General features: G+C 46.6%; 1 protein-coding gene across 2 annotated transcripts in view; it reads left to right on the top strand.

Annotated features, from left to right (window-relative positions):
* Nucleotides 1-24,738, top strand: part of arnt2 (aryl-hydrocarbon receptor nuclear translocator 2) — a 106,994-nt gene that overhangs the window by 58,735 nt on the left and 23,521 nt on the right. For both annotated transcript variants that reach the window (XM_034109052.2, XM_034109043.2), the window contains exons 8-15: nt 3,251-3,336; nt 9,137-9,213; nt 15,997-16,131; nt 21,285-21,359; nt 21,613-21,764; nt 22,286-22,361; nt 22,705-22,828; nt 23,187-23,289. In XM_034109052.2, the coding sequence (XP_033964943.1) occupies nt 3,251-3,336; nt 9,137-9,213; nt 15,997-16,131; nt 21,285-21,359; nt 21,613-21,764; nt 22,286-22,361; nt 22,705-22,828; nt 23,187-23,289 (828 nt within the window). The remainder of the gene's footprint in view (nt 1-3,250; nt 3,337-9,136; nt 9,214-15,996; nt 16,132-21,284; nt 21,360-21,612; nt 21,765-22,285; nt 22,362-22,704; nt 22,829-23,186; nt 23,290-24,738) is intronic.

Raw genomic sequence — 24,738 nt, 5'->3', positions numbered from 1 at the left:
AAGACATGATGAAGACTCAGGCTCATGATGAAGACTCAGGCTCATGATGAAGACTCAGGCTCATGGAGAAGACTCAGGCTCATGGTGAAGACATGATGAAGACTCAGGCTCATGATGAAGACTCAGGCTCATGATGAAGACTCAGGCTCATGATGAAGACTCAGGCTCATGGAGAAGACATGATGAAGACTCAGGCTCATGATGAAGACTCAGGCTCATGATGAAGACTCAGGCTCATGGAGAAGACATGATGAAGACTCAGGCTCATGATGAAGACTCAGGCTCATGGTGAAGACTCAGGCTCATGATGAAGACTCAGGCTCATGGAGAAGACATGATGAAGACTCAGGCTCATGATGAAGACTCAGGCTCATGGAGAAGACATGATGAAGACTCAGGCTCATGGAGAAGACTCAGGCTCATGGAGAAGACATGATGAAGACTCAGGCTCATGATGAAGACTCAGGCTCATGATGAAGACTCAGGCTCATGGAGAAGACTCAGGCACATGGTGAAGACATGATGAAGACTCAGGCTCATGATGAAGAATCAGGCTCATGATGAAGACTCAGGCTCATGATGAAGACTCAGGCTCATGGAGAAGACTCAGGCACATGGTGAAGACATGATGAAGACTCAGGCTCATGATGAAGACTCAGGCTCATGGAGAAGACTCAGGCTCATGGTGAAGACTCAGGCTCATGATGAAGACTCAGGCCCATGATGAAGACTCAGGCCCATGATGAAGACTCGGGCTCATGGAGAAGACTCAGGCTCATGATGAAGACTCAGGCTCATGATGAAGACTCAGGCTCATGATGAAGACTCAGGCTCATGGAGAAGACATGATGAAGACTCAGGCTCATGGAGAAGACATGATGAAGACTCAGGCTCATGGAGAAGACATGATGAAGACTCAGGCTCATGGAGAAGACTCAGGCTCATGGAGAAGACATGATGAAGACTCAGGCTCATGATGAAGACTCAGGCTCATGATGAAGACTCAGGCTCATGATGAAGACTCAGGCTCATGATGAAGACTCAGGCTCATGGAGAAGACTCAGGCTCATGATGAAGACTCAGGCTCATGGAGAAGACTCAGGCTCATGGAGAAGACTCACGCCCCGTCTACACTACAGGCATCGAAACATGCTTTCAACGCTTCGCCCATTCACTTGAATGGGGTGACGTAGAAGATTTTGAATCTTCGCCGAACTGCATTGTGGGGAGCATGGCATGGCTTTGCAAGCATCGTGAGCATCAAAACTTGAGCTCCCGATGCTTTCGAAGCTGGCATCAGCCAATAAAATCCCGTTTATGCAAATCCCGCCAGTACAAGCGCTAGCCAATCAAACCGCGTGCAAGCTGGGAGAGCCAGACCGCAGTTCATTTCCTCATATTCCAAACGAGAAATTACGGTAGAAAATCACCCGGTTCTTTACGACCAGAACTATTTACCGGGATCCAAACCGGAGGAACCAGGCATGGAGGGAGGAGGCAGAGACAGTGGGTGAAACTGGTAGGTTTTCGCTTGTTTGGGGAGTTTATATCCAGTTTACTTCGTTTTAACATTGCTATTGCTTTGTATGTCGGGGGCGGGAGGGAGATTCCTGATTGGTTGTTGGTCGCCTTGGGCGCGAGAAATCGCCAAGCCTCAGACACGCCCAGCTTCAAGATTTTTTTATGCTTGTAGTGTAGACGGGCTGTCAGGCTCATGGAGAAGACATGATGAAGACTCAGGCTCATGATGAAGACATGATGAAGACTCAGGCTCATGATGAAGACATGATGAAGACTCAGGCTCATGATGAAGATATGATGAAGACTCAGGCTCATGATGAAGACATGATGAAGACTCAGGCTCATGGAGAAGACATGATGAAGACTCAGGCTCATGATGAAGACATGATGAAGACTCAGGCTCATGGTGAAGACATGATGAAGACTCAGACTCATGGTGAAGACATGATGAAGACTCAGACTCATGATGAAGACTCAGGCTCATGATGAAGACATGATGAAGACTCAGGCTCATGGTGAAGACATGATGAAGACTCAGGCTCATGATGAAGACATGATGAAGACTCAGGCTCATGATGAAGACATGATGAAGACTCAGGCTCATGGTGAAGACATGATGAAGACTCAGGCTCATGATGAAGACATGATGAAGACTCAGGCTCATGATGAAGACTCAGGCTCATGGTGAAGACATGATGAAGACTCAGGCTCATGATGAAGACATGATGAAGACTCAGGCTCATGATGAAGACATGATGAAGACTCAGGCTCATGATGAAGACTCAGGCTCATGGTGAAGACATGATGAAGACTCAGGCTCATGATGAAGACATGATGAAGACTCAGGCTCATGGTGAAGACATGATGAAGACTCAGGCTCATGATGAAGACATGATGAAGACATGATGAAGACTCAGGCTCATGGTGAAGACATGATGAAGACTCAGGCTCATGATGAAGACATGATGAAGACTCAGGCTCATGATGAAGACTCAGGCTCATGGTGAAGACATGATGAAGACTCAGGCTCATGATGAAGACATGATGAAGACTCAGGCTCATGATGAAGACATGATGAAGACTCAGGCTCATGATGAAGACTCAGGCTCATGGTGAAGACATGATGAAGACTCAGGCTCATGATGAAGACATGATGAAGACTCAGGCTCATGGTGAATACATGATGAAGACTCAGGCTCATGATGAAGACAAAGGGAGGCGTGTGGCGTAGTGGGTTGTCCGTAGGTGTTAGGGTTAGGGTGCTCTTGGGTAGCCAGTGCTCTTGGGTTGCCCATGCTGCGAGGGGGAGACATGTCTTATATCTAATTTTCTCCATAAATCTGAAGCCAGCTCTCCTTCTTCGTCTCCTTGGTTTACCCAGCATCCTCTGGGTCCGTCTCCAGATTTCAGTGGGAGAGCTGCTGCTCAGCCATGCTAACCCACTTTCACTCAGTCAGCTGTCAGAGGTGTAAACAGAGCTTGAATGAATATCAGCGGTAATTTACTTTGGAAAAAGCAAACAAAATCTCTCTCTTCAAGAACGTTTAGAGGGAGCGCGGCTTTAGAAGTTACTACTTGAAGTTACCATTAGAAGTAAGACGAAATAAAGAGCCAACATTTGTAAATAGTAATAGTAACACATCTAGGAGCAACTGCAACAGGATGCATCGACATGTTTCTTAACTGTTTCTGATAACTAAACATGTCTCTGTTTGTGTTTGATGGACAGGAATGGCCTTGGCCCCTCAAAAGAAGGAGAGGCTCAGTACTCTGTGGTGCATTGCACTGGCTACATCAAAGCCTGGCCCCCTGCAGGTAAACACACACACACACACACACACACACACACACACACACACACACACACACACACACACACACTGACTGGAGGCTCTTGTCTCTATCCCTGCTTAACCTGTAGCAGCTGTGTGCCGTGCACAGCTCTGGATCAGAACCCGGATTCAACCGCAGAGCCACAACACGCTGTGGCCTGTGTGTCTCGTCCAGGGTGTGAGGCTGCAGAGCAGGCTACAGAGCCGCTTTCTGGAAGGCTGCTCACTTACAGCGCAAAGCAAACATTACATATTTTTGTCTAAATCTGACGACTGCAGTGTTTTTGCAGGCTGATAGATTTCCCCATGTTTGCTGTAACAACACGCCTGAACTCCAGGTGTTCCTCTTCCTCTGATGAAACCTCTTCAGATTGAGCTGTTTGCATTTGTGCTGCCTTACATAGGTTCTAAAAATGCATATGCAGGAAAGCATTCCTCACATTTGTTGTGGAGATATGGCTGAAGTCGCTGCTCTTCCCGACACATATTGGGATCCCATCCACACACTGTGATTAGTACTGACAATACCCGGTCAATAATCTGTCTTTGGAGCATGAGGCAGACTCCCCATGGAGGATGGAGATGTGGCTTTGAACGGTTTGTAGTTTCTGAAGAGCAGCAGCCGCAGTCAGCCAGAGTACACATCTGTTTTACCGTGAAAAAGACCTTCCAAAGATATTCCTCCAAGCTCTCCTGTACCCAGGCCAACCATTTTACCGGCCCGTCTTACTGACCTGCAGATACAAAACTAAAGAATCTCAAACCATGTGACGCCATGGACAATAAATACATATTTTATAAAACATAAAAATATTTACATTCCTCGCTGTTTTAGGGTTGAATATACCAAGTGAAGTGACTTCATGGGACTAAACGCACTTAGACACACATGTTTTTTCTGATCAACACACAAATCTAAGCCGTCATTTAGGATAGTGATAGTTAATTTTTTTTGTATATATATTGAAACTACCAATAAACTGGTCCGACTAGCAAGTATTGTGTGCATTAAAAGTCAGATCCTGAAATGTTCCTTTAATATGAGCACACACAGTTTGTTGACTTTATATGTGGGTTCATCCTTCGCTGAGGTCCCAAAGCATTGTACTAGCATTACACATATACTTTAATTACATTTATTTATTAAAGGTCCCATGTCATGGCCTATTCTACTAGAATAGATTTAAATTGTGCAATGTTCCAAACTCACATTGGTTTCTCAAACAGCATCTCTGTATAGTGTGTGTATTCACTCTCTGTCCTACACGGCTTGTTAGAGCTCCTGCCCCCCCCCCCCCCATCAGTGTGCTCTGATTGGTCGGGACGTTGCGAGGCTCGTTGCTGCGAGGAGCGGACAGGTTGCCGGGTCGGCGATACAGCGAGAACAAGCTAAACTCATCCTGAGCACACAAACACTCACAGCCGAAGTAAAAACAATAAGTGTGGCTTGATATTGAGAAAGAAAAAGGTTTATAACGCTGTGAGAACGGGTCTGCGGAGAGCGTTTCTCCACCATCCCATCTCGTCTATTACCAACCAGGGAGCTCAATGCAAGTCAAGGGGGACTCCCTGTTAGTTAGCCAAGGGATCCTGGTGTGTGAGGTGCTCCACGGGTTGGTCCATTTGGGCCATTTGCTGTTGCTTTGGGTGTTCACACGTCACAGAACCCAGGAAGCAAACAATGGAAACAGAGAAATGTCCAACGAGGCGTTCTGGGGCAGCACAGACAGGTCTTCTCTGTGTTAGAGTTGTACTCCCTACAGGGTGTACTTTGAGGGGTTGTGACTACAGACCGTTCACATGCAGAACAACCTTCATAACACACAAGGGGACGGGTTGGGAAAAATCTATCCCTTTATAATTACTAGTCTATCTACATTTTGTGATATACTTGTCAATCGCACAGCACCAGTCAATATGTATGTTAGTAGTTTATTGTGTCCCATAATTAGTGCTGGGAGGATTACTTCAAATCTGTATCCCATTACAATTACTAGTTACATGTAAAAAAAACAAAACGTATCAGTTACCTAATCAGAGTATAGTAATGTAACCCGAGCACTTTCTGATTCTGAAAGGCAACACAACAATGTTACCTTAAAAGAAGGAACCAAGATATTTAGTATCCAACATTTGTCATTTTAAATGATATGCTAGACCTATGATGATTTACAAATGCTTTAGTTCAATGCATTAACCAAAAGCAAACACAGCTTTTATTTTATTAAATCAGTTGTCCACCTACTGCATTTCAAAAAAGAATATTTAAAATAAAAATAATGAAAGTAGCCTAAACGAAAACCAAAAAAAGGTAATCTAGGCAGTATGTATACCTTAATAATAACCACGGTATCCCGTTAACTGTAATCCATGACTCCCTAAATCCATGACTGCCTAAATTCTTATATCAGGCAGCCTCAGCGTCATACGTCATCCATTCCATTCCTTAACTGTATCCAGTAGCCCTCTCTGACTTCCACACACACACACACACACACACACACACACACACACACACACACACACACACACACACACACACACACAGACACACACACACACACACACACACACACACACACACACACACACACACACACACACACACACACACACACACACACACACACACACACACACACACACACACACACACACACACACACACACACTCACACTCACACATGCAGTGTTTACAGAGACGGAATGGTGTGAGTGTGGGGTAATGCAACTCAACAAGTTCAAGTACCACACAACTCAATGGCCTCTTAGAACTTTGATGTGACATGGAATATTTCTTGGTTGAACACACACAAACACACACACGCACCATATGTGTTTTGAAATCATTGACACATGGTTTACATCCTTGCACTAAAAATAATCATTGGAATGTTCTGGGCACAATAGCTCTGGCAGGCAGGGATGAGGAGACACACGCACTCATAACGGGCAGATGTATGAAGAACACGCTCGCTTCAGATTCGTTGCAAATTGACTGAGGAGAGGAATGCAGTCGCGAAGCAAGACAGACTCAGGGTTCTGTTTCATGTGGAGGCTAATGTCTTCCAACGTTATTGTAAACTGTCCTCGGTAAGTGGAAGGAATTCCAGCAAGTTAAAACGTCCGCTCCGTGATAAGCGCAGATGAAACGGCGCCAGGTCAATGTGGACGTTCTGTGTTTCCATAGGCTGTCCCTGGGCCTCCGGATGTGTGCGGTCCTGGGTTTCTCTGGCATTACAGTATACAGCCCGTTTGATCTGGATCCAATCACATTCTTTTCAGCCTATACTCCATAAAGTTATTTTATTTTAGGCATCTGCCAAAACCGAGTTGGACCCATTACTCATATACATGTATACCTAAATGTGGTATACATATCTTATCAATCACATTCACATAAAGCTGTAGTCCAGCAATAAACATTGAATGATCAATTTATTTTATATTTGTTGTAGAATTCATGAATCTACTTTGCCTTTTTAAATGAAACTTCAAATAGAACAGAATTGAACAGAATCTATTATTTCTTCAGGGAAGTCATCGCTGAGACTGAAATGCAAACACAAAAGGAATTGAATCAGCCCCAGAGTTCTTAGTTCAGTGTATGGAGCAACACACCTTCTATAAACTAACAGGCGAAGTCTGACTCGTTGCAAACACAAGTATGTGCTGACGTTTTGCTTTCAGGATGTTAATAGAGAAATAAAACAAAACAGATTCTAAAACAAAAGCATACGGTCAACTGAAAATAACAAAGCCTTGCTTACTTTCTTTGTCTTTCCAAGAACCCCTACCTTCAACAATAAGACCAGGCGACAATTACTATAACTGTGTGCCGTGTGCACAAAATCCCTCATTGCAAAAACAATGAACACAGGCCTGATGGGCATGTTGGCTCCGACGGTGTACAAAGGCAAAATACTTTGAAAAGACAAAAATACCTTTTCCCAGGTGTGAGGGTTTTGGCAGGATGTTGGACAAAGTCAGACTGACAAAGAACACTTAATCAGACGGGCACAGGGGGTAGGGACGGGACGATTCACATTAAGAAGACACAGCTGGAGAGGGCAGGTAAAGACACAAGGACAACAAGGACATCACACAGCTGGAGACAATCAGGCCAATTACAAAGGCTGACACAAAGAGAAAATACAGTTCAAAAGTAAAACGGGAAACATTCAACACAAAAACTAAGATGGAGTCCCCAGGTGGGTAGGGACTGCCCTGGGCCAGGAGACTCCTTCTGTTGAGAGGGGGCACGGGGCCCAATGACGTCACGGAATCATACGGAAGTTGCAGGACCACAGTTTGGTCATTAGAAAGTTTTGCTTCAACTTCAACCCACTGGGGGCTTGAAGTGTTGAGTGGGTCTTTGGGGTTTATCAGCCCCTAGCCATGGCCTGCAGCAAACAATAAGGTCCTAAAGAATTGAGCGAAGTTGGCCATAGCCGGGCAGGACTAGGAAAGAAGAAGGGCCAAGAGGAAAAGGACAAAAGAGAAGTTCCTCGGCTTAATGTCCTGGTTCAGCCTGGTGTCACATATGTTGGTTAGTCGCTTGTATAGTTTCATTTTCCGCCTGTCCTGAAGCTACCCTCAGAAATAATGTCATTAAGGGAAAGCTGGTATGATATTTGTGAAAAGGTCAGTGCTGTCTCAAAACAAAGCTGCTCCCACATCGTTCTCTTCGCTGCTTTGTTTAATAACAAGAAAGGGAGATATAACATTTCCTCCCATGTTAAAACTTAGCATTTACTTCCCTTTTTCTGTCACCTCCTGGTGCGTAAATCATTGTTCACTTACACCAACTCCATTTGTTTCTGTGAGTGGCTCAGTGCTGTGATGGAGAAGAAGAGTGCAGCCGACCGGCAGGGGGAGTGGAGAGCACAGAACATTACAACATAATCATGTTTCATTCTAGCCCACAGTAATCCATTACAATGTAGTACGTGTGGACGTTCATGGTGACATATTTCACACATCTTCACAAGTCCTGCACTATCCAAATGCCACTTAATATAATTCACACATCAAATAATGCCCAAGATCAACCACATAAACCCTTGCATCTCTACTGGGAAAAACAACAACAACAACAACAACAACATAGAAGCAATCTAGAGCAACTGACACGGTCGAGGGTGAGACCACATATTACTAAGACCTATTGAGATTATAATTCGAGGCTGTGCCTTCCACTTGCTAGAGAATACAGACATGTAGGGTGAGTCACCTGCATGCATGTGAGAGTACATGTGCATCCCAACAAACAAAACAAGAACCCACTCTGCACTGGCAGGATGTTTGAACTAAAACACTTTAGTTAGGAAACATTGTAGCAGTTCTCATGCTCGTGTATTGTGTCTGAGATGTATCCTTCAGTGTGGAAGACACGACTCGTGAACACTGAGTCAGCCTGGAGGTGAACTCCCTGCTGCCAGGGTCAAGGAGCACACTGAGACAGAGCTGGATAGACCTCAGAAGAAGAAGAAGAAGATCCCCAAGGAGAACTTTTAGTATTTCAACTCTGTTATTGTACACAGTAAACTACACACATGCACAGCTATACACATTAGGGCTAAATACTCACATGCACTGTTGTTATGGAGAGGTGTCAATGAAAAGAGGCTACTGGTTTCAGGCAGCACCCGCGGTCTGGCACCGCTCCAGCAACCTTTCCACCCCAGTCCTACAGACTGAGCTACTGCCTAGCCAATCAATGTTCTGAAGAACCTCTGCCTCTGTTTCACACCGTCCTCTCTCTCTTTCCGTTTGCTCCTCAGGTATGACGATCCCAGAAGAAGACACAGAGGCAGGTGCGACTGGAAAATACTGCCTCGTGGCCATCGGACGACTGCAGGTAGTGTGTGTGTGTGTGTGTGTGTGTGTGTGTGTGTGTGTGTGTGTGTGTGTGTGTGTGTGTGTGTGTGTGTGTGTGTGTGTGTGTGTGTGTGTGTGTGTGTGTGTGTGTGTGTGTGTGTGTGTGTGTGTGTGTGTGTGTGTGTGTGTGTGTGTGTGTGTGTGTGTGTGTGTGTGTGTGTGTGTGTGTGTGTGTGTGTGTGTGTGTGTGTGTGTGTGTGTGTGTGTGTGTGTGTGTGTGTGTGTGTGTGTGTGTGTGTGTGTGCTGTCTCCTTCTACTCATTCCCTGTCATGCCAGCTATATAACAAAGGCTAATAAATAAAAATAAAAACAAATATCCCAAATTAAGCAGGGCCAACTTTTTTGTCCCACAACAACAGTTGCCAAAAGATGTTTTCCATGCTGGACTTATTATGGAGATACTTCTGTTATTGTTTTATTACGCCGGGTTACGTATTGTAACCCTTTGCTATATTAACACAGGCGGAGCCCTCTACTGGACTCTATGGGTACTACCCCCTATGCAAGCATTCTCCTACTGAGATTTCTATCGACGTAGCCGGCCTTGGGCGGGCCTACCTGAATGCGCGTCCATCTCACCGTATAAAAGGAGGCCTCGCCTCCTGACTATCATTCTACACCTCTCTTCAGCGAGCGGTATAGGACAGACAGTGCCCTGAGTAGAGGGCTCCGCCTGTGTTAATATTACAAGGGTTACAATACGTAACCCTTGTTATGTCTCTCACAGGCTCTGCCCTCTACTGGACTATGGGTACAGTGGGTGGAGCCCTGATGTATACGCACACTGTCGTCCAACAATTGCATTCCACCCTACTGCCCCTGACCGGCTTTTCTGGTCAGCAGCTGCTGCCCCACATTCTCCCTTCACCCGGTTGTGACCGTGGAGAAGTCTGGGCTGCGTCTGACAGAGCACACTCTGCTGCGCTTACCTCGCAGAAAGTGTGCTCACTAAACAGTGCTGGGGGCCCTGGCAGATGGGGAGAACCCCCAGCCCAGTATGGGCTCACTGTGCACCAACCTCCCTGAGTCCCTAAGGATCACAGGGAGAGTGCCAGTGCCCATGCCCCACACTCAAACACTGACCCTGTGCAGAGTGGGTGCGGACTAAAGTGTGGGGGGTAGCCCCTCCGCCCCGGGGTAGTTCTTCCGCCCCGTAATGGGCCAGCGCGCACCTCGCCCATCCCGGGACCCCCCAGAGGGCCCGGGAAAAGGCGACAGCGCATTACGTCCGGGGAGGGGGTCAGACGCCTACTAACCCACAGCCCCCCCCCCTCCTCACCAGTCCTGTGTTGCCCCAGCAAGCACAGACGAGGAGAAAGAGCCAGAGACGCCGCTGTGCATACATCCTCCACACTCACACCGTTGACACAGGCTGTTGACACAGCTACAGCCCGTGTGGAGTGCGCACAAATCCCCGTGGGGCAGGCTCTCCCTGCCTGTCCGTAGGCATATGCAAAACAGCTGTTCGGTGCGTCTAAGGGCAGCCGTGCGCTCCACATAACATGCTAGCGCACGCACCGGGCAGAGGAGGTGCAGTTTAGCTTCCCTGGGGGGGAAGACTAAAACCCCCTAACTGAATAGCCCTCGACCTGAACGCACTCCTTAGGCTCTTGGGCACAAAGGAGGGGTTCGGTCTGAGTGTCGCGCCGCTCCGGTCACCCCGAATCTGTAAACAGCTCGGGTGCACCGACAGAGCAGTTAACTCGGACACTCTTTTGGCTGACGTTAAGGCAAGAAGCAAAGCTGTTTTCCACGACAATGCTTTCAGAGAGGAGAGCTCCAGAGGCTCAAACGGCCCCGAGGCCAGAGCCTCGAGCACCAGGTCCCACTGTGGGGTGGAGGCGTGCACTGCTGGGCGCAGCCTCCTGACCCCCTGTAAAAACCGCGACATCAGTGGTTGACTAAAGGCTGACCTGCCGCCAAATCCCTCATGGCAGGACGAGATGGTTGCTGCATACACCTTCACTGTTGAATGCGCAAGCCCTCTGTCCCCCAGTAACTGTAAGAAGGACAAAATAGAGCCTAACTCACAAGATAGGGGCTCTATTCTCCGCTCCTCACACCATCGCTGGAATCCTAGCCACCTCGGCCTGTAACAGGCTGTGGTGGATCCAGCTGTAGCTGCCTGGATAGACTGAATAACACTATCAGACAATCCACCCTGTCTCAACCTGTCCCTCTCAGGAGCCAAGCCTGGAGAGGACGGCCGAGAGTGGGTAATGCCCCGATTGCACTTGCCTCTTGAGACCTCGCCCCCCAGAACTGGGAAACCGCCCGGGGCTGGCCCACCTTCATCTGTGTCATCTCTGAGTACCACGGCGCCCCAACGCGGTCCGGAACCACTAGGATGACTGACAGACGTTCTCGCCTCACTCTCCCCAGGAGAGGGAGAATGAGACGCAGCGGTGGAAAGGCGTATAGCAGCTTCCTTGGCCACGGCTCGTGTGCAAACGCGTCCACCCCCAAGGGTGGGTCGTCGCTCCGAGCCACGGAGAACCACAGGGCACAGTGGCTGTTTCGCCGGCTGGCGAACAGATCCACTTCCGCTCTCCCGAACTGGGCCCAGATCTGCTTCACCACCTTCGGGTGAAGCACCCACTCGCCTGGCAGGGGGCCGCCCCTCGACATGAGGTCGGCCCCCCTGTTCTCCAGTCCCGGGATATGGAGGGCTCTCAGGGCTAACACCACCTCTGAAGCCCATAACCACAGCCTCTCCGCTGTGGTCAACAAGGCGGCGGAGCGGACTCCGCCCTGCCTGTTGATATAAGCCACTGTGGTGCTGTTGTCGCTCCTGACCATTACATGTTCCCCCTGAATTAGGGGCCTGAAATGCCGGAGGACTAACACTACCGCCCGTAGCTCTAGGAGAGTGCTGTGTCGAGACTCTGTTAGAGCCCAGCGCCCACCTATAGCCCTCTTCAGGCAGGTCCCTCCCCACCCTGTTCTGGATGCGTCCGTGAACACTGTGATGTAGGAGGTCACCCGTCCCAGTGGAGACCCCCTCCGGAGGTGATCCGGGGACCCCCAAAACCGGAGGTTGCCCTCCACTGAGGGGGGGATGGTCACCAGCCGCCTCTTGTCCCTCTTGGGATCCAAGCGCAGGCTGGAGAACCACCTCTGCAGGCGGCGCATATGCAGTAACCCCAGAGGGACCACAACGTGAGCAGCCGCCATGAGACTCAAAGTCTGCATGACAGTAAAAGCTGTCACTGTCGCCCCCTGTCGCAGCCTGTGCACCGCCCGGAGAAGGGACGCACTTCTGCTCCCTGACAGGGTGGTGCGTAGCGCGCCTGCATCGAGTACCACTCCCAACTACAACGCCTGTTGGCGAGGTATGAGGGTGCTCTTTGTTCAATTGATCGTAAAGCCTCATTTGGTCAGGTGTGTGATCAATTGTGCTGAGCAAAACATTGCCTGTTCCCGGGACCCAGTCATGACTATGAGGTCGTCTAGTAAAAGGAAACTCATGCCGCGGGCGCGCAGCGGTTGAAGCGCTGTGGCCACACATTTACTGAACGTGCGTGGGGATAGGGAATAGCCCAACGGCAGCCTGTTGTACTCGTAGGCTATTCCCTGGAAGGCAAAACGCAGACACTTTCTGTGCTCTGGAGCAATTTCTACATGAAAGTACGCGTCTTTCAGGTCGATGGTGGTGAACCAATCGCCTGGCTGCACCAGCCCCAGTAACTGTTTCATAGTTAGCATGCAGAATTTCCTGCAGGAAATGTGGCGATTCAGGAGATCTAGAATAGGTCTGAATTCCCCTGTCTTCCTGAGAACCAGGAAGTACATGGAATAAAGACCATTTTCTCTGTGCGGAGGGTGCACAACAGACACAGCCTGTTTCTGCACCAGAGCCTGAATCTCTGCTGAGAGGAAACCCACAGATTTACCTCTTGCATGCCCATAAAAAGAGGTGGGACGCTGCAAAACTGGAGTGAATAGCCCCGTTTCAGCGTCCTGTCCCTCCATTTTGTTCCCAGCGGAGTTTCCATTCCCCAGAACACTGTGTTAATGGACAGGCCCTCAGCCGTGGGGCCGCAGCTATGAAGCTGTGATACTCTGGTGACCTGTTCCGCTGCAAAACTCCCCGTGAAGGGAAGATTTGCCCCTGAAGGGTTGACACAGAAAGGGCTCTTGTGTGAGCGCGCGCTCCACCATAATGCTGTTTTCACCACTACGGTAAACAGCATTAATCGGAGTCTTTATAGGCGTAGTGTGTTCTACTGAGGTCTCTGAACGCACCGCCACGCGTTCTTGTGTGAGTCTCTGACAGTAATACGCCGGCCATAATGTCCCTGTACCCGCATAGCGCTCTCCTTTAGATAGCACTCCCTGCGGTCTATCCCTCTCTGCGCATGCCCACTAGCCACCTCCTTTACAGGAGCTACAGCTGGGGCAGCGAATGGGGAATTTGTACGGTTAACATTGTGTGTAAGTGTAGCCTTTGTGGAAACAAAAGACACTTAGATTTGGATACAGATCAACCTCATTCTTATTAGAAAACGTAATGATCTGTGCATTATACAGGGAGGAGGCGGGATTCGCCCCCTCGTCCCGGGCGGAGAGATTTTCTCCCCCCGCCAGTCAGATCCGTGAAGACGGGCAGCCCGTCCCCGTGAGTGTCCACGCCGGTTCCACGGGGTGGGCCGAAGAGGTGGAGGGCGCCGAGGGCACGAGATCTCCCTTCGTCTCACCGTTGCGCTGCGCTCCCTCGTCTGCAGGAAAGTCTGTGGAGGAGCGAGCGCTGCGGTGACTCTTCTCTCTATGGAGGTCTTTGAACGCTCCGCGGCCCGCCCTCGGGGGAGGGGGGGCCGCACACGCCGTCACAATGCCGTCTCTTTGAAACGGACATTATGGGGAAAAGTGGAATTGTGGAGAGAGATGACTCTTACTCTGGGATAAATGCAATCGTTTTTACTGAATGCATTTGTACCCACACACACACACACACACACACACACACACACACACACACACACACACACACACACACACACACACACACCTCACTCCAGAACTAGAGTTTACAAACGTAAACCACCGTTCTCCTGCGGGGGTCCCTGAACGCACCGCGGCCACTCTCACGAGGGCCGCGCGCCCACGTATTAACGCTGTATTTCCCATTGCGGTGAAATGCATTAATCGGAGCTATTATACCAGGCAAAGTGTGTTTTCTGACAACAACACGCCGGCAATAGCGTCTCTTGAACCCGCACAGTGCTTTGAGCACTCGGTTTATTCCACTCACGTGCACACGCCCACCTGCTGGCTCCCTATACTGGGGTTTACAGCGGGGGCGGGGAGTGTAGGACAGTGTTTCTTCCTCTGGGAATGGGCAAGAAGCAGCCACGCTGCGACTACTCCTCATCCCGTGAGCAAGGAGATCGATCCAAAGAGCCCTTCCGTAAACACGGGGGCTCCCAGGAGATCAACACGATCCTCTTTGGAAAGTGCCACGCGGCGTGATATCCCAGGGACATCACACGGCGGGCAGCGGCGGAGGCCTGTGATGAAGTAGGGTCGACCCTATATCATGTGAAGCCACTGAGCACCGGTCCCCGGGGGAACTGGGCCTGAGGCAAGGGCCGTGGACCAAGCTACTTATTCGGCCTTGCGGCCCAATAATCGCTCTGACCTGGTGAGGCGGGGGCATCTCTAGCAATGAGCGAGTAGCCCACACACCCGCCGCCGCGATCATCATCCAGGGAGAGTACAGTCCTGGGCGGTGGACTTCCATGGACACCGGACCCGGAAGGAACGGCGAACGTGAAATGGCACCGCCTCGGCCATATCCTGGTCCCCCAACCACTCGAAGCAGAGGTGGTGGGGACAGTGGCAACTCCCTGGAGGTATGATAACTCTTTCTTCTTCTCTCAAACGTCTCTGTTGCAGTTGTTGCCCGCTCGCTGAAGAGAAAGGGATGATAGTCAGGAGGCGAGGCCTCCTTTTATACGGTGAGATGCGCGCGCATTCAGGTAGGCCCGCCCCAAGGCCGGCTACGTCTATAGAAATCTCAGTAGGTGAATGCTTGCATAGGGGGTAGTACCCATAGAGTCCAGTAGAGGGCGGAGCCTGTGAGAGATATAACTGTGTTTCTTTCACATGCTGCCAGACTCAGTTGTGAAAACACTAAACACTTAAATGATTTACAAGAATATCAAACTTCCTGGAAGCACTCCTCCAGCATCATCACGTCTCACCTGTCCCTGTGAAGGCTGAGTGTTTTTCACACTCTTATTATTTCAACAAGCTTGCTAAATATTGAATAATGCTTCCATAAAGGTTTTCCACTTCAAGGGTAAAGATAGCTGGCTGAGAGTCTGATTTCAAAAGTTAAGTTTTATTACACTTGTGAATGATTAAATTAGCAGTTTGATTCCACCCTGTGAGTCTGGGTGTCATATCTAATTCAGCAGGAGCTACCACAGAGGCCTTTCATTACTTTGCCAAGTGTTAATATAGCTGTCTGTCTGCGGACACATTTTGTCACTAATCAATCAATTAATCACACTCTTTAAGTAGCTCCATCTTAAAAATTACACATTTTGCACAGGGGACATTACTGACTGTACAGCATCCAACAGCCCCTGTCCTCAGAGCCCCTACATCTGTTAAAGACATGTCACTATAATCGGGAACAGAACTTCAGATCATCTCTATTTTAGTCATATTCTTTCTATAGAAACATGTCACTTGTAGCTGTATTTGTACTGCAGATTTCTCCTCTTCATGTATGTAAATGATGCTCCCCCCCCTCAGGTGACCAGCTCTCCGGTCTCCATGGACATGAACGGCCTGTCGGTGCCCACAGAGTTCCTGTCGCGCCACAACTCAGACGGTGTCATCACCTTCGTGGACCCGCGCTGCATCAACGTGATTGGCTATCAGCCTCAGGTGAGCTGAGAGGATTAAAATGACTATTCTGATACTGTCATGAATATTGACATTAAAGAGGACATATTCTGCTCATATTTACTGTGTCTACTGTGACATGTCTCCATGCTTTAATGTTCAAAAAGCTCTTTATATTTCTCATACTACTACATACATATGCTGCAGCTCCTCTTTTCACCCTCTGTCTGAAACCAGAGCCCAGTCTGCTCTGATTGGTTAGCTGGCCGGCTCTGTTGTGATTGGTCAACCACATAGAGATGCTAGCTTACGTGAGCAAGTTAGCCAAACTAAGTCGAAGTTTGCCATCTTTTGCAGGGGTAGGTTTATTTGAATTTCAAGATAAGATAAGAAAATAAGTACTTTATTGATCCAAATTTGGGCATTTTTTTGCATGAAATGTTGTGGCCAATACAGTATCTATGAAATGAAAACACAGACTCTGAGCAGAGGGCAGTGCCGTCATTTTATCAACTCAGCTAACTGAAAGCCCAAAAGCAAGAAAACCAAATTAGAGTTGTTAGCAAAATGTATTATACAGCTTGTAACCATAAACACCACTGGACACTTGAACACATTTCAGCTTGTTGTGAACAAAAAACCATCACCATATTTTTTAAACAAATTGTAGATAAAGTTAATGGGCATTCAGCTTATAAGCACAACCGTTTAAACATGATAGCATTAGCTAGCAGGTTAGTGAACTTTGGGATTTTAGCCTTTGCAGACCATTTACATGGACAAAAACATATATAACACACTACAGCAGCGTTTCTCAAAGTGTGGGGCGCAGAGATGTGATTGGTGGGTCGCGGGAAAAAAAAAAAGCGCCCGGGGTGCAAAACGCATCAATGAAAGCGACCCTCTACCACACAAAACAACACCTGTAGATAACCCAATTTTTGTTCTTTGAAATTGAAAAGGATATTGTGTTTGTTAATTCCGTTGCAGTTGTATGTCTTAAGTGTAATTTGGCATGCTTTTATTTTGAAGGCGAGTTTACGCTGTTGACAGTTGTTGTTGCTATGGAAACAAGAAACATATGAATATGATTGGTCAATTGTACTGTCATTTGACATTACTCTCTCATTCAGTTACTATAGCTGGCCCTCTGTGAATTCATAGCTGGACGTCCAATCAGCTCCTGTCTTCACAGACTCGCAGAGAGGAGCTTCTTTCATTTAACCCTTCACATTCAAACAGAAACTGAATAGGCAGATTCAAAGGATTTATTTCTTTGGAAATGTTATTTTAAATACAATTTAATCAAGTTATTTTTGGTAAAACTAATGACAACAAGTTTAAAAGGGGAGGGATTAGTCAAATATACATAAATAAAAAGAAAGAATGCTAACTAGGTAACATAAGATAAGAATAAACAAGTTTAAATGATTTGTTGTGATCATATTCTAAAGATGTTTGGATTATTGAAAAGTATACAGTTCCCTTTCATCTGAGTGTTGAGAGCTGTTTCCATAAATTCATGTTGGGCTCAAAGTAGGGCTGCTCGATTATGGCAAAAATCATAATCTCGATTATTTGGGTCAATAATTGATATCACGATTATTAAAAACGATTAACCATTTACTTTGAAAAACATCAATTTATTGAAGAAAGTGATTTGAAAAGTATGTTTTTAACAGTTGATTACCCTGAACTTTAAGTATAATTCAACTGAAAAACCTATTTAAAAAAAATATAAAATCGTTTTATTTCGATTATGTTGTTTTCATAATCGTTGCAAGCCAAAATCGTAATTGCGATTAAAATACGATTTAATTGAGCAGCCCTAGCTCAAAGTGCACCAGATTGATGCATTTAACTTCAACATTTAAAATAAATCTTCCTGGGGGTGCATGCCCCCGGACCCCCCTAGAGGATGTGACGTCCACCACCAAAATAAAGCAGGTTAAAATAATTAAATTGCATACATTTTATTTTAGTAAACACTGAAAACGGGTCCCACAGACCCAAACAGCACTCAAAGGTTAAAGGTAGCATTATAATAATGTTAAAATGTGCTAAATATATACACTGCAAAAAAACAAAAAAGAGGAGTAGCTCACGACTTGTTTTATTTTTGAAATAAAAAGGTTGGAGACCCCTGTTATAGAACGATACATTTGACAATTTTAAGCTTGGCCTACCATTTTATTGGAGCGATGAGGAACAGGTGGGGCTTGAAAAGGCCCACCTGTTCAAAGTGGGGAATGACAGAAAAAGTTTGAGAACCACTGCACTACAGGAAAACCCCCAAAAGCATGATAGGGCCTCTTTAAAGATGCAAGGGACATCTGCCTATTAGGGATGTGCATCTCCATCACTGAGGCGATGCGATGCGCATCTCGATACGTTGCCACGATACGATACATTAACGATACATTTGAAACACCAGGCGATGCGATACGATACGATTCACCCCTGTTGTGATACAGTTCGATACGATTTGATTCAACATTATGCGATACGGGGCGATACGATGCGATTCAACACGATGCAAAATAATGGTACGACAGAGGATTTTACTTTTATTCCTTATATGCAGCAAATCATAAATTAACAAAAAAGTGCTTTACATATTTGGTTCTCTCTACTAGTTCTACACATCCCATCATGCTGTTTCTTTTTTTACCTTAAAAAACTCTCCGGAGTAGGCTACAGTACAATTGTATAACACCTCACAGTTAAACAATGTAAGGATGCATTGCCCATGATTAACAATGTGCAAATAACAGCTACCACAGAGCCATGCCCATACAGCTGCTGCCTGATGTGCTGAACACTCATTCAGGCTAACTTTCAGGTTTCTCTTTTCAGCCGCAGACCCCATGTCGCCTCTTTATGTGCGTCGCTAAGTTCCTCGTACTACTTGTGTACTTTAAAGCGGCTCGGCATCGTTTACAATTTGCGAGCGGTTTTTCAAGTTGACCGTCTTTTTTGAAAAATCCGAAGTGTTGCCAAACGTTTGATGTGTAGGTATTCTTCGTGCGCTGTGTTTCTCTTTCTCCTCGACTTCCATGTGTGTTGATAACTGAGACTCTCGGCCTCCGTAGTGCGAAGCAAAGATGAAAGATCGTCTCTGCTGAGTGCTGACAGGATGAGAGGATATTATATGAATGAATTGTTTTTTTACCGATGCAAAGACACTACAATCGATGCATCACGAGTTCAACCCAAACTGTAGCCGATGTGCACTCTTTCAACCAGTGCACTCGCATCTTGAACCTTTATGCAGGTGCACCGATGCCAATCGGTGAATCTTAACATCCCTACTGCCTATACATTCATATCCAAGTTGCCAACATTCACTTTTTTATGGGGTTTTAATTAGGTTTCTGACATATCAAAGCGGTACATCGTAAATCGACCTCATCGCAGAATGAACCAGCCCTTAATCTGAAACAGGCCTGGGTGTTATATACATTTCGATTTTGTCAGATAGCTCCCTGTTTTCTTCTATGCTGCTGTGTTAACTGTCAGTCAATGAAAGCACACCCTCAGTGTCACCTGTTGTCTGATAGTGAAGTGACAATACATGCATTGCATATGGATTTGAATTGGACAGCACTCAATTATATGTTATTCTATAACCCATCAGCTCTCACTCGTTTAAACAGAAAAAACATTTTCATTCAATAATTCATTCCACTTGCATCAACTTTGACACTTGTTTGAACGCTGCTGTCACCAATTAACTCAACACACAATACAAACGTTCCAGTTGCTCAAAGGCATACTCTTTCCCCTTTTAACGATTCACATTAGTATGAATTTGAAGCATTTTATTGCCTTTGCAGCAATAAAAAAAAGGATTAAATGTAGAATGGATTGGAATGAAACTGTGAATGAGATTGTATTTCCGTGAGAAGACATGCTGTTCTGATTATTACCGCCTGCCAAACAGGATTTTATGTTAATAGTCACAGTTTGATCAATATATTAACACTCTTCTGCTGAAACGAGAAGTCAGTGTAGTTCACTTATACACAATAAGGCTTTCTATGTGAAAAACAATCACCCTGGTCACCATGGGGATCAGATGAAGTCCTCATGTTTTGCACACGGACACACTCATGACTCAGCAGCCCTGCTTTGATCACCTGTTACTGTGTTTACAGTGGAAATAAGCACAGAGGAAGAACACATTGGGGCTGCTATGTGAAGCATTGCTGTGGTCAGCGTTTGTTGACTGCTCTACTCGGCAAGAAGAAGGCGGTGACTCAGGAGTTCTGCTTCTGCTCCATCATAACAACTACATGCTGTTTGGAGCAGCTACCAATATGTGTGTTACATTCCTTCAGACCCTTGGTCCTATTTCTTACCTGCGTTATTAAACTCTCATTAGCTTCCTGCTTTAAGTAAAGGTCTGTGAATCACTTTATCACCTGAACTAAACTTAAAATCTTTATGAATGATTATTTTACCTTAAAAATCAGAAGAATATATGGATAGATATCGCTTATTTTAGCAGGTGAAAGGTTGCTACTTTATTTGTGTCTATATGACGTTATTTTGAGCATGGACTGAGCAGCTACAACGGTAGCTTAGCCTAGCCTGATTGGTCCGATCTCCTTTCAGAAAACACAGATTGTAAACGTCTTTTGACATACTTGCTAAAGCATTAAAGGTAGGGTAGGTAAGAACGGAGAAACCAGCTCGAGTGCGCTAGAATTTGAAAGTACACAACCGGAGAAAATCTGCCCTTCCTTCAGACTTCCTCACAGAGCCCCCCCTCCAACACACACGGACGTGCACATGACCAATGAGGGCACGAGATAAGTTTGTGCACGAGATGGAAGGCTGACAGGCAGGTAGGCCAAATAATATGTTCATTTTGTTTGTTGTTGTTGTCGGTATCTACATGGAAATAAGTCCCGCCTCCTCTCCAGCACGTCTAGTTGAGGTGACGCAAGTAAACCCAAATGATGCCGCGGTGAAACTCGTGCTGATGCTTGGCGATCTTGTTTAGCCTCCGGTGTGAGCAAATCATAACCCTCTCAGATCTGTTTTTGATTCCAGTTTAGAGGAAAACAAATCTGTGACCACTGCATTCCTTCTGCACGGTCTATTTCCATGTTCTGATTTGAGTACTAAACACTTATTCATGACGATAACTTCTGGATTGATGAGATGAAATCTGTTGTGTCGTCCTGCAGGACCTGCTGGGGAAAGACATCCTGGAGTTCTGCCATCCTGAGGACCAGAGTCACCTGAGAGAGAGCTTCCAGCAGGTGGGTTCTTCTTAGTCAGGAAGACCGATACAGTGGTGGAAGAAGTACTCAGATCTTATACTTAGGTAAAAGGAGCAAAAGTACATTGTAAAGATACTCTGTTACAAGTCAAAGTGCTGTGTTTAAAATTAGTCAAATAAAAGTACAAACGTCTTGGCATCAACATCTACAAAAATAAAGGTTCTAGTGTGTAATGGCTTGTTTTAAGCCCATTGAATGATGAATACTCCTGAATGTGGTCCTCCCTCTGCAGGTGGTGAAGCTGAAGGGCCAGGTTCTCTCTGTCATGTACCGCTTCAGGATGAAGAACAGGGAGTGGATGCTGATCAGAACCAGCAGCTTCACCTTCCAGAATCCCTACTCTGACGAGATCGAGTACATCATCTGCACCAACACCAACGTCAAGTGGGTCCACACACAGACACACACACACACACACACACACACACACACACACACACACACACACACACACACACACACACACACACACACACACACACACACACACACACACACACACACACACACACACACACACACACACGCATGGTTATCATTCTTCAAAAGAGTTTTAGTTTTGAACATATTAAAACGAGTAGTGAAGACAAAAAGACAACATTAACTTTCACAACATCCCTTCCTCCCTAGCAGCGGTCTGCCGGGGAAAAATAGCAGTCCTCTGGAATGTCCAAATTGACCAATCAGAATCCATTCTTCAACTAAGCCGTTTTAAAAGAAATAATGTATTCCTGCTCCAAAACACAGCACTTATAGAACACTACATGATGATTCAATGATATGTAGATTACCTTTTTTTTTATCATGAAAGTTGTCTTATTAAATGTAATTTAAAACGAAGTACGCCTCAAATACTGAATGTGTCAGTGTGCAGTGCTGATGGAGTGTGTGTTGTGTGGGTGCAGGCAGCTGCAGCAGCAGCAGCAGGCGGAGCTGGAGGTGCACCAGAGAGACGGACTGACGGCCTACGACCTGTCCCAGGTATCCCTCCACCTTGGCACCATGTGATCACACTCTGGGAACAGGGCTCCAGATGGAAAGACCACCAGCAAATAACAGTTTTTTCACTACATGTTGTGCATTTTATTTGCATAACACATGTAGACAGGTTCAGTAAACACTCGCAGGAATAGAGCAGTCCTTACTGGGAAGTCATTCTCAGGATGTAGGAAACTAGAATTGTCAATTAATCTCAACATCTTTCTTTTGATTGGCGAATCACCTGAAAAGCTGAAATAGAGTCGCTTGTGAAACGTGTGTTGTATTCTTAATTTGTTTGACTTAGGTCTGTCATCCCTAACATCAACCATTATCCCCCCCTCAGGTGCCTGTGGCCGGTGTCAGCAGTGGAGTCCACGAGGCGGGGAAGAACATCGACAAGACAGAAGTGCTGTTCTCCCAGGAGAGAGACCCCCGCTTCGCAGAGATGTACAGCGGCATCTCCGGCCGTAAGACGTGCACACACGCTCACGTGACCTATATACTCTCCTCTTTGGTCCTGTCATAGTGCTGACCCTGGTGTGTGTGTGTGTGTGTGTGTGTGTGTGTGTGTGTGTGTGTGTGTGTGTGTGTGTGTGTGTGTGTGTGTGTGTGTGTGTGTGTGTGTGTGTGTGTGTGTGTGTGTGTGTGTGTGTGTGTGTGTGTGTGTGTGTGTGTGTGTGTGTGTGTGTGTGTGTGTGTGTGTGTGTGTGTGTGTGTGTGTGTGTGTGTGTGTGTGTGTGTGTGTGTGTGTGTGTGTGTGTGTGTGTGTGTGTGTGTGTGTGTGTGTGTGTGTGTGTGTGTGTGTGTGTGTGTGTGTGTGTGTAGCTGCAGATAAGAAGATGATGGTCCCCTCCTCCACAGCTGGAGGACAGCAGCTGTACTCCCAGAGCTCCCCCTTCCAGCAGGGACACTCTGGGAAGAGCTTCAGGTACAGTGTGACAGTGGCGAGCCGTCAGGGCCCTCTAGGCCAGTGGTCACCAACCTTTTTAAGCCCAAGATCACCGACCTCGGCCTAGGTGAAAGGCGAGATCTACCTATTGCAGAATTGAGTGAATAAGACGGCCCAGACAGTGCTTCCAATTTGAGGCCTTTTATAGGCTGATTGCATCTGAATTACTGTTACAGTGAAGGCTCCATAATCAGCTCACGGCATATAGGCAGGGGTAAAGTGCTTTTTTTTTTGAGTGGGGGGGCGGACCTCACCTCCTCTAGGGGGGGTCCTCACCTCCTCTAGGGGGGTCCTCACCTCCTCTAGGGGGGGTCCTCACCTCCTCTAGGGGGGTCCTCACCTCCTCTAGGGGGGTTCCTCACCTCCTCTAGGTCCTCACCTCCTCTAGGGGGGTTCCTCACCTCCTCTAGGTCCTCACCTCCTCGAGGGGGGTCCTCACCTCCTCTAGGTCCTCTCCTCCTCTAGTGGGGTCCTGGGGGGATGCTCAATTGAAAGCATCAATCTGGTGCACTTTGAGAGCAACGTGAAGAGATCTATGGATACCTCTCAGCATAGGGTGACCAGACGTCCCCGTTTTCCGGGGACAGTCCCCGTTTGTCTTGGCCTGTCCCCGGTTGAAACTGTCCCCGGAAATGTCCCCGTTTTTTTAATATACGTTAAAAACACATAGCAAGGTGAAATAAAACGTTTCATGTCAGGACACACTGGGTAAACAGACTGCGGTCAAGCCAGCTCCCACTTCGGGAAACACAGTCAAGCCAGCCTGCACGTTGAATTGTGGTGCGCGAATATCCTATGCATTACGGTAGAGGCCTGTAAAAACTGCCTTCAAAATAAAAGCGTTTACTCGGTCAATAACAAATATACCTAAAAAACACACCAAACATATTCATATATACTGGAGCTTAAATTAAGAAATATGTACAATATAATGTAAAACAAACTACGTATAACTACCACATTATAACTGAGTGAATGTAAAATGCGAGTATACAGTTATGAAGACATATCTGACATTTCCACTGGGTGACTAATTTCAATTGATGTTGACACCATCTCACAACACTCCTAAAATAACATTACTTTCTGAAACACAATTTAAAATGTATGCTGTTTAAAATCTCAAATTAGATCTATTGTCCATCTCTATTTTGATTATTATTTAATGGAAACCGTCCATAATCAAAGAGTCATTCGAAGTCGATCAAATACTCATTTTACTTCAGGGTGATAGCAGGAGATCTAGTCAATCAGAGAAAATCAGGACAATCTGATGTAGAGTTTCAAAATAAAATACTTTTGAAATCTCATATGGGCTATCGTCCTTCTGTTTTTATACAAGAATAAATAAAAAAACTGTCAAATTATCAAAGACTTATTTCACTACAGGGTGATAGCAGGACACCCCATCTAGTCACTCGGAGAGAA

Source organism: Pseudochaenichthys georgianus, chromosome 3, assembly GCF_902827115.2.
Source record: "Pseudochaenichthys georgianus chromosome 3, fPseGeo1.2, whole genome shotgun sequence".
Lineage (NCBI taxonomy): Eukaryota > Metazoa > Chordata > Actinopteri > Perciformes > Channichthyidae > Pseudochaenichthys > Pseudochaenichthys georgianus.
This window is presented reverse-complemented; position numbering and strand designations above follow the sequence as displayed.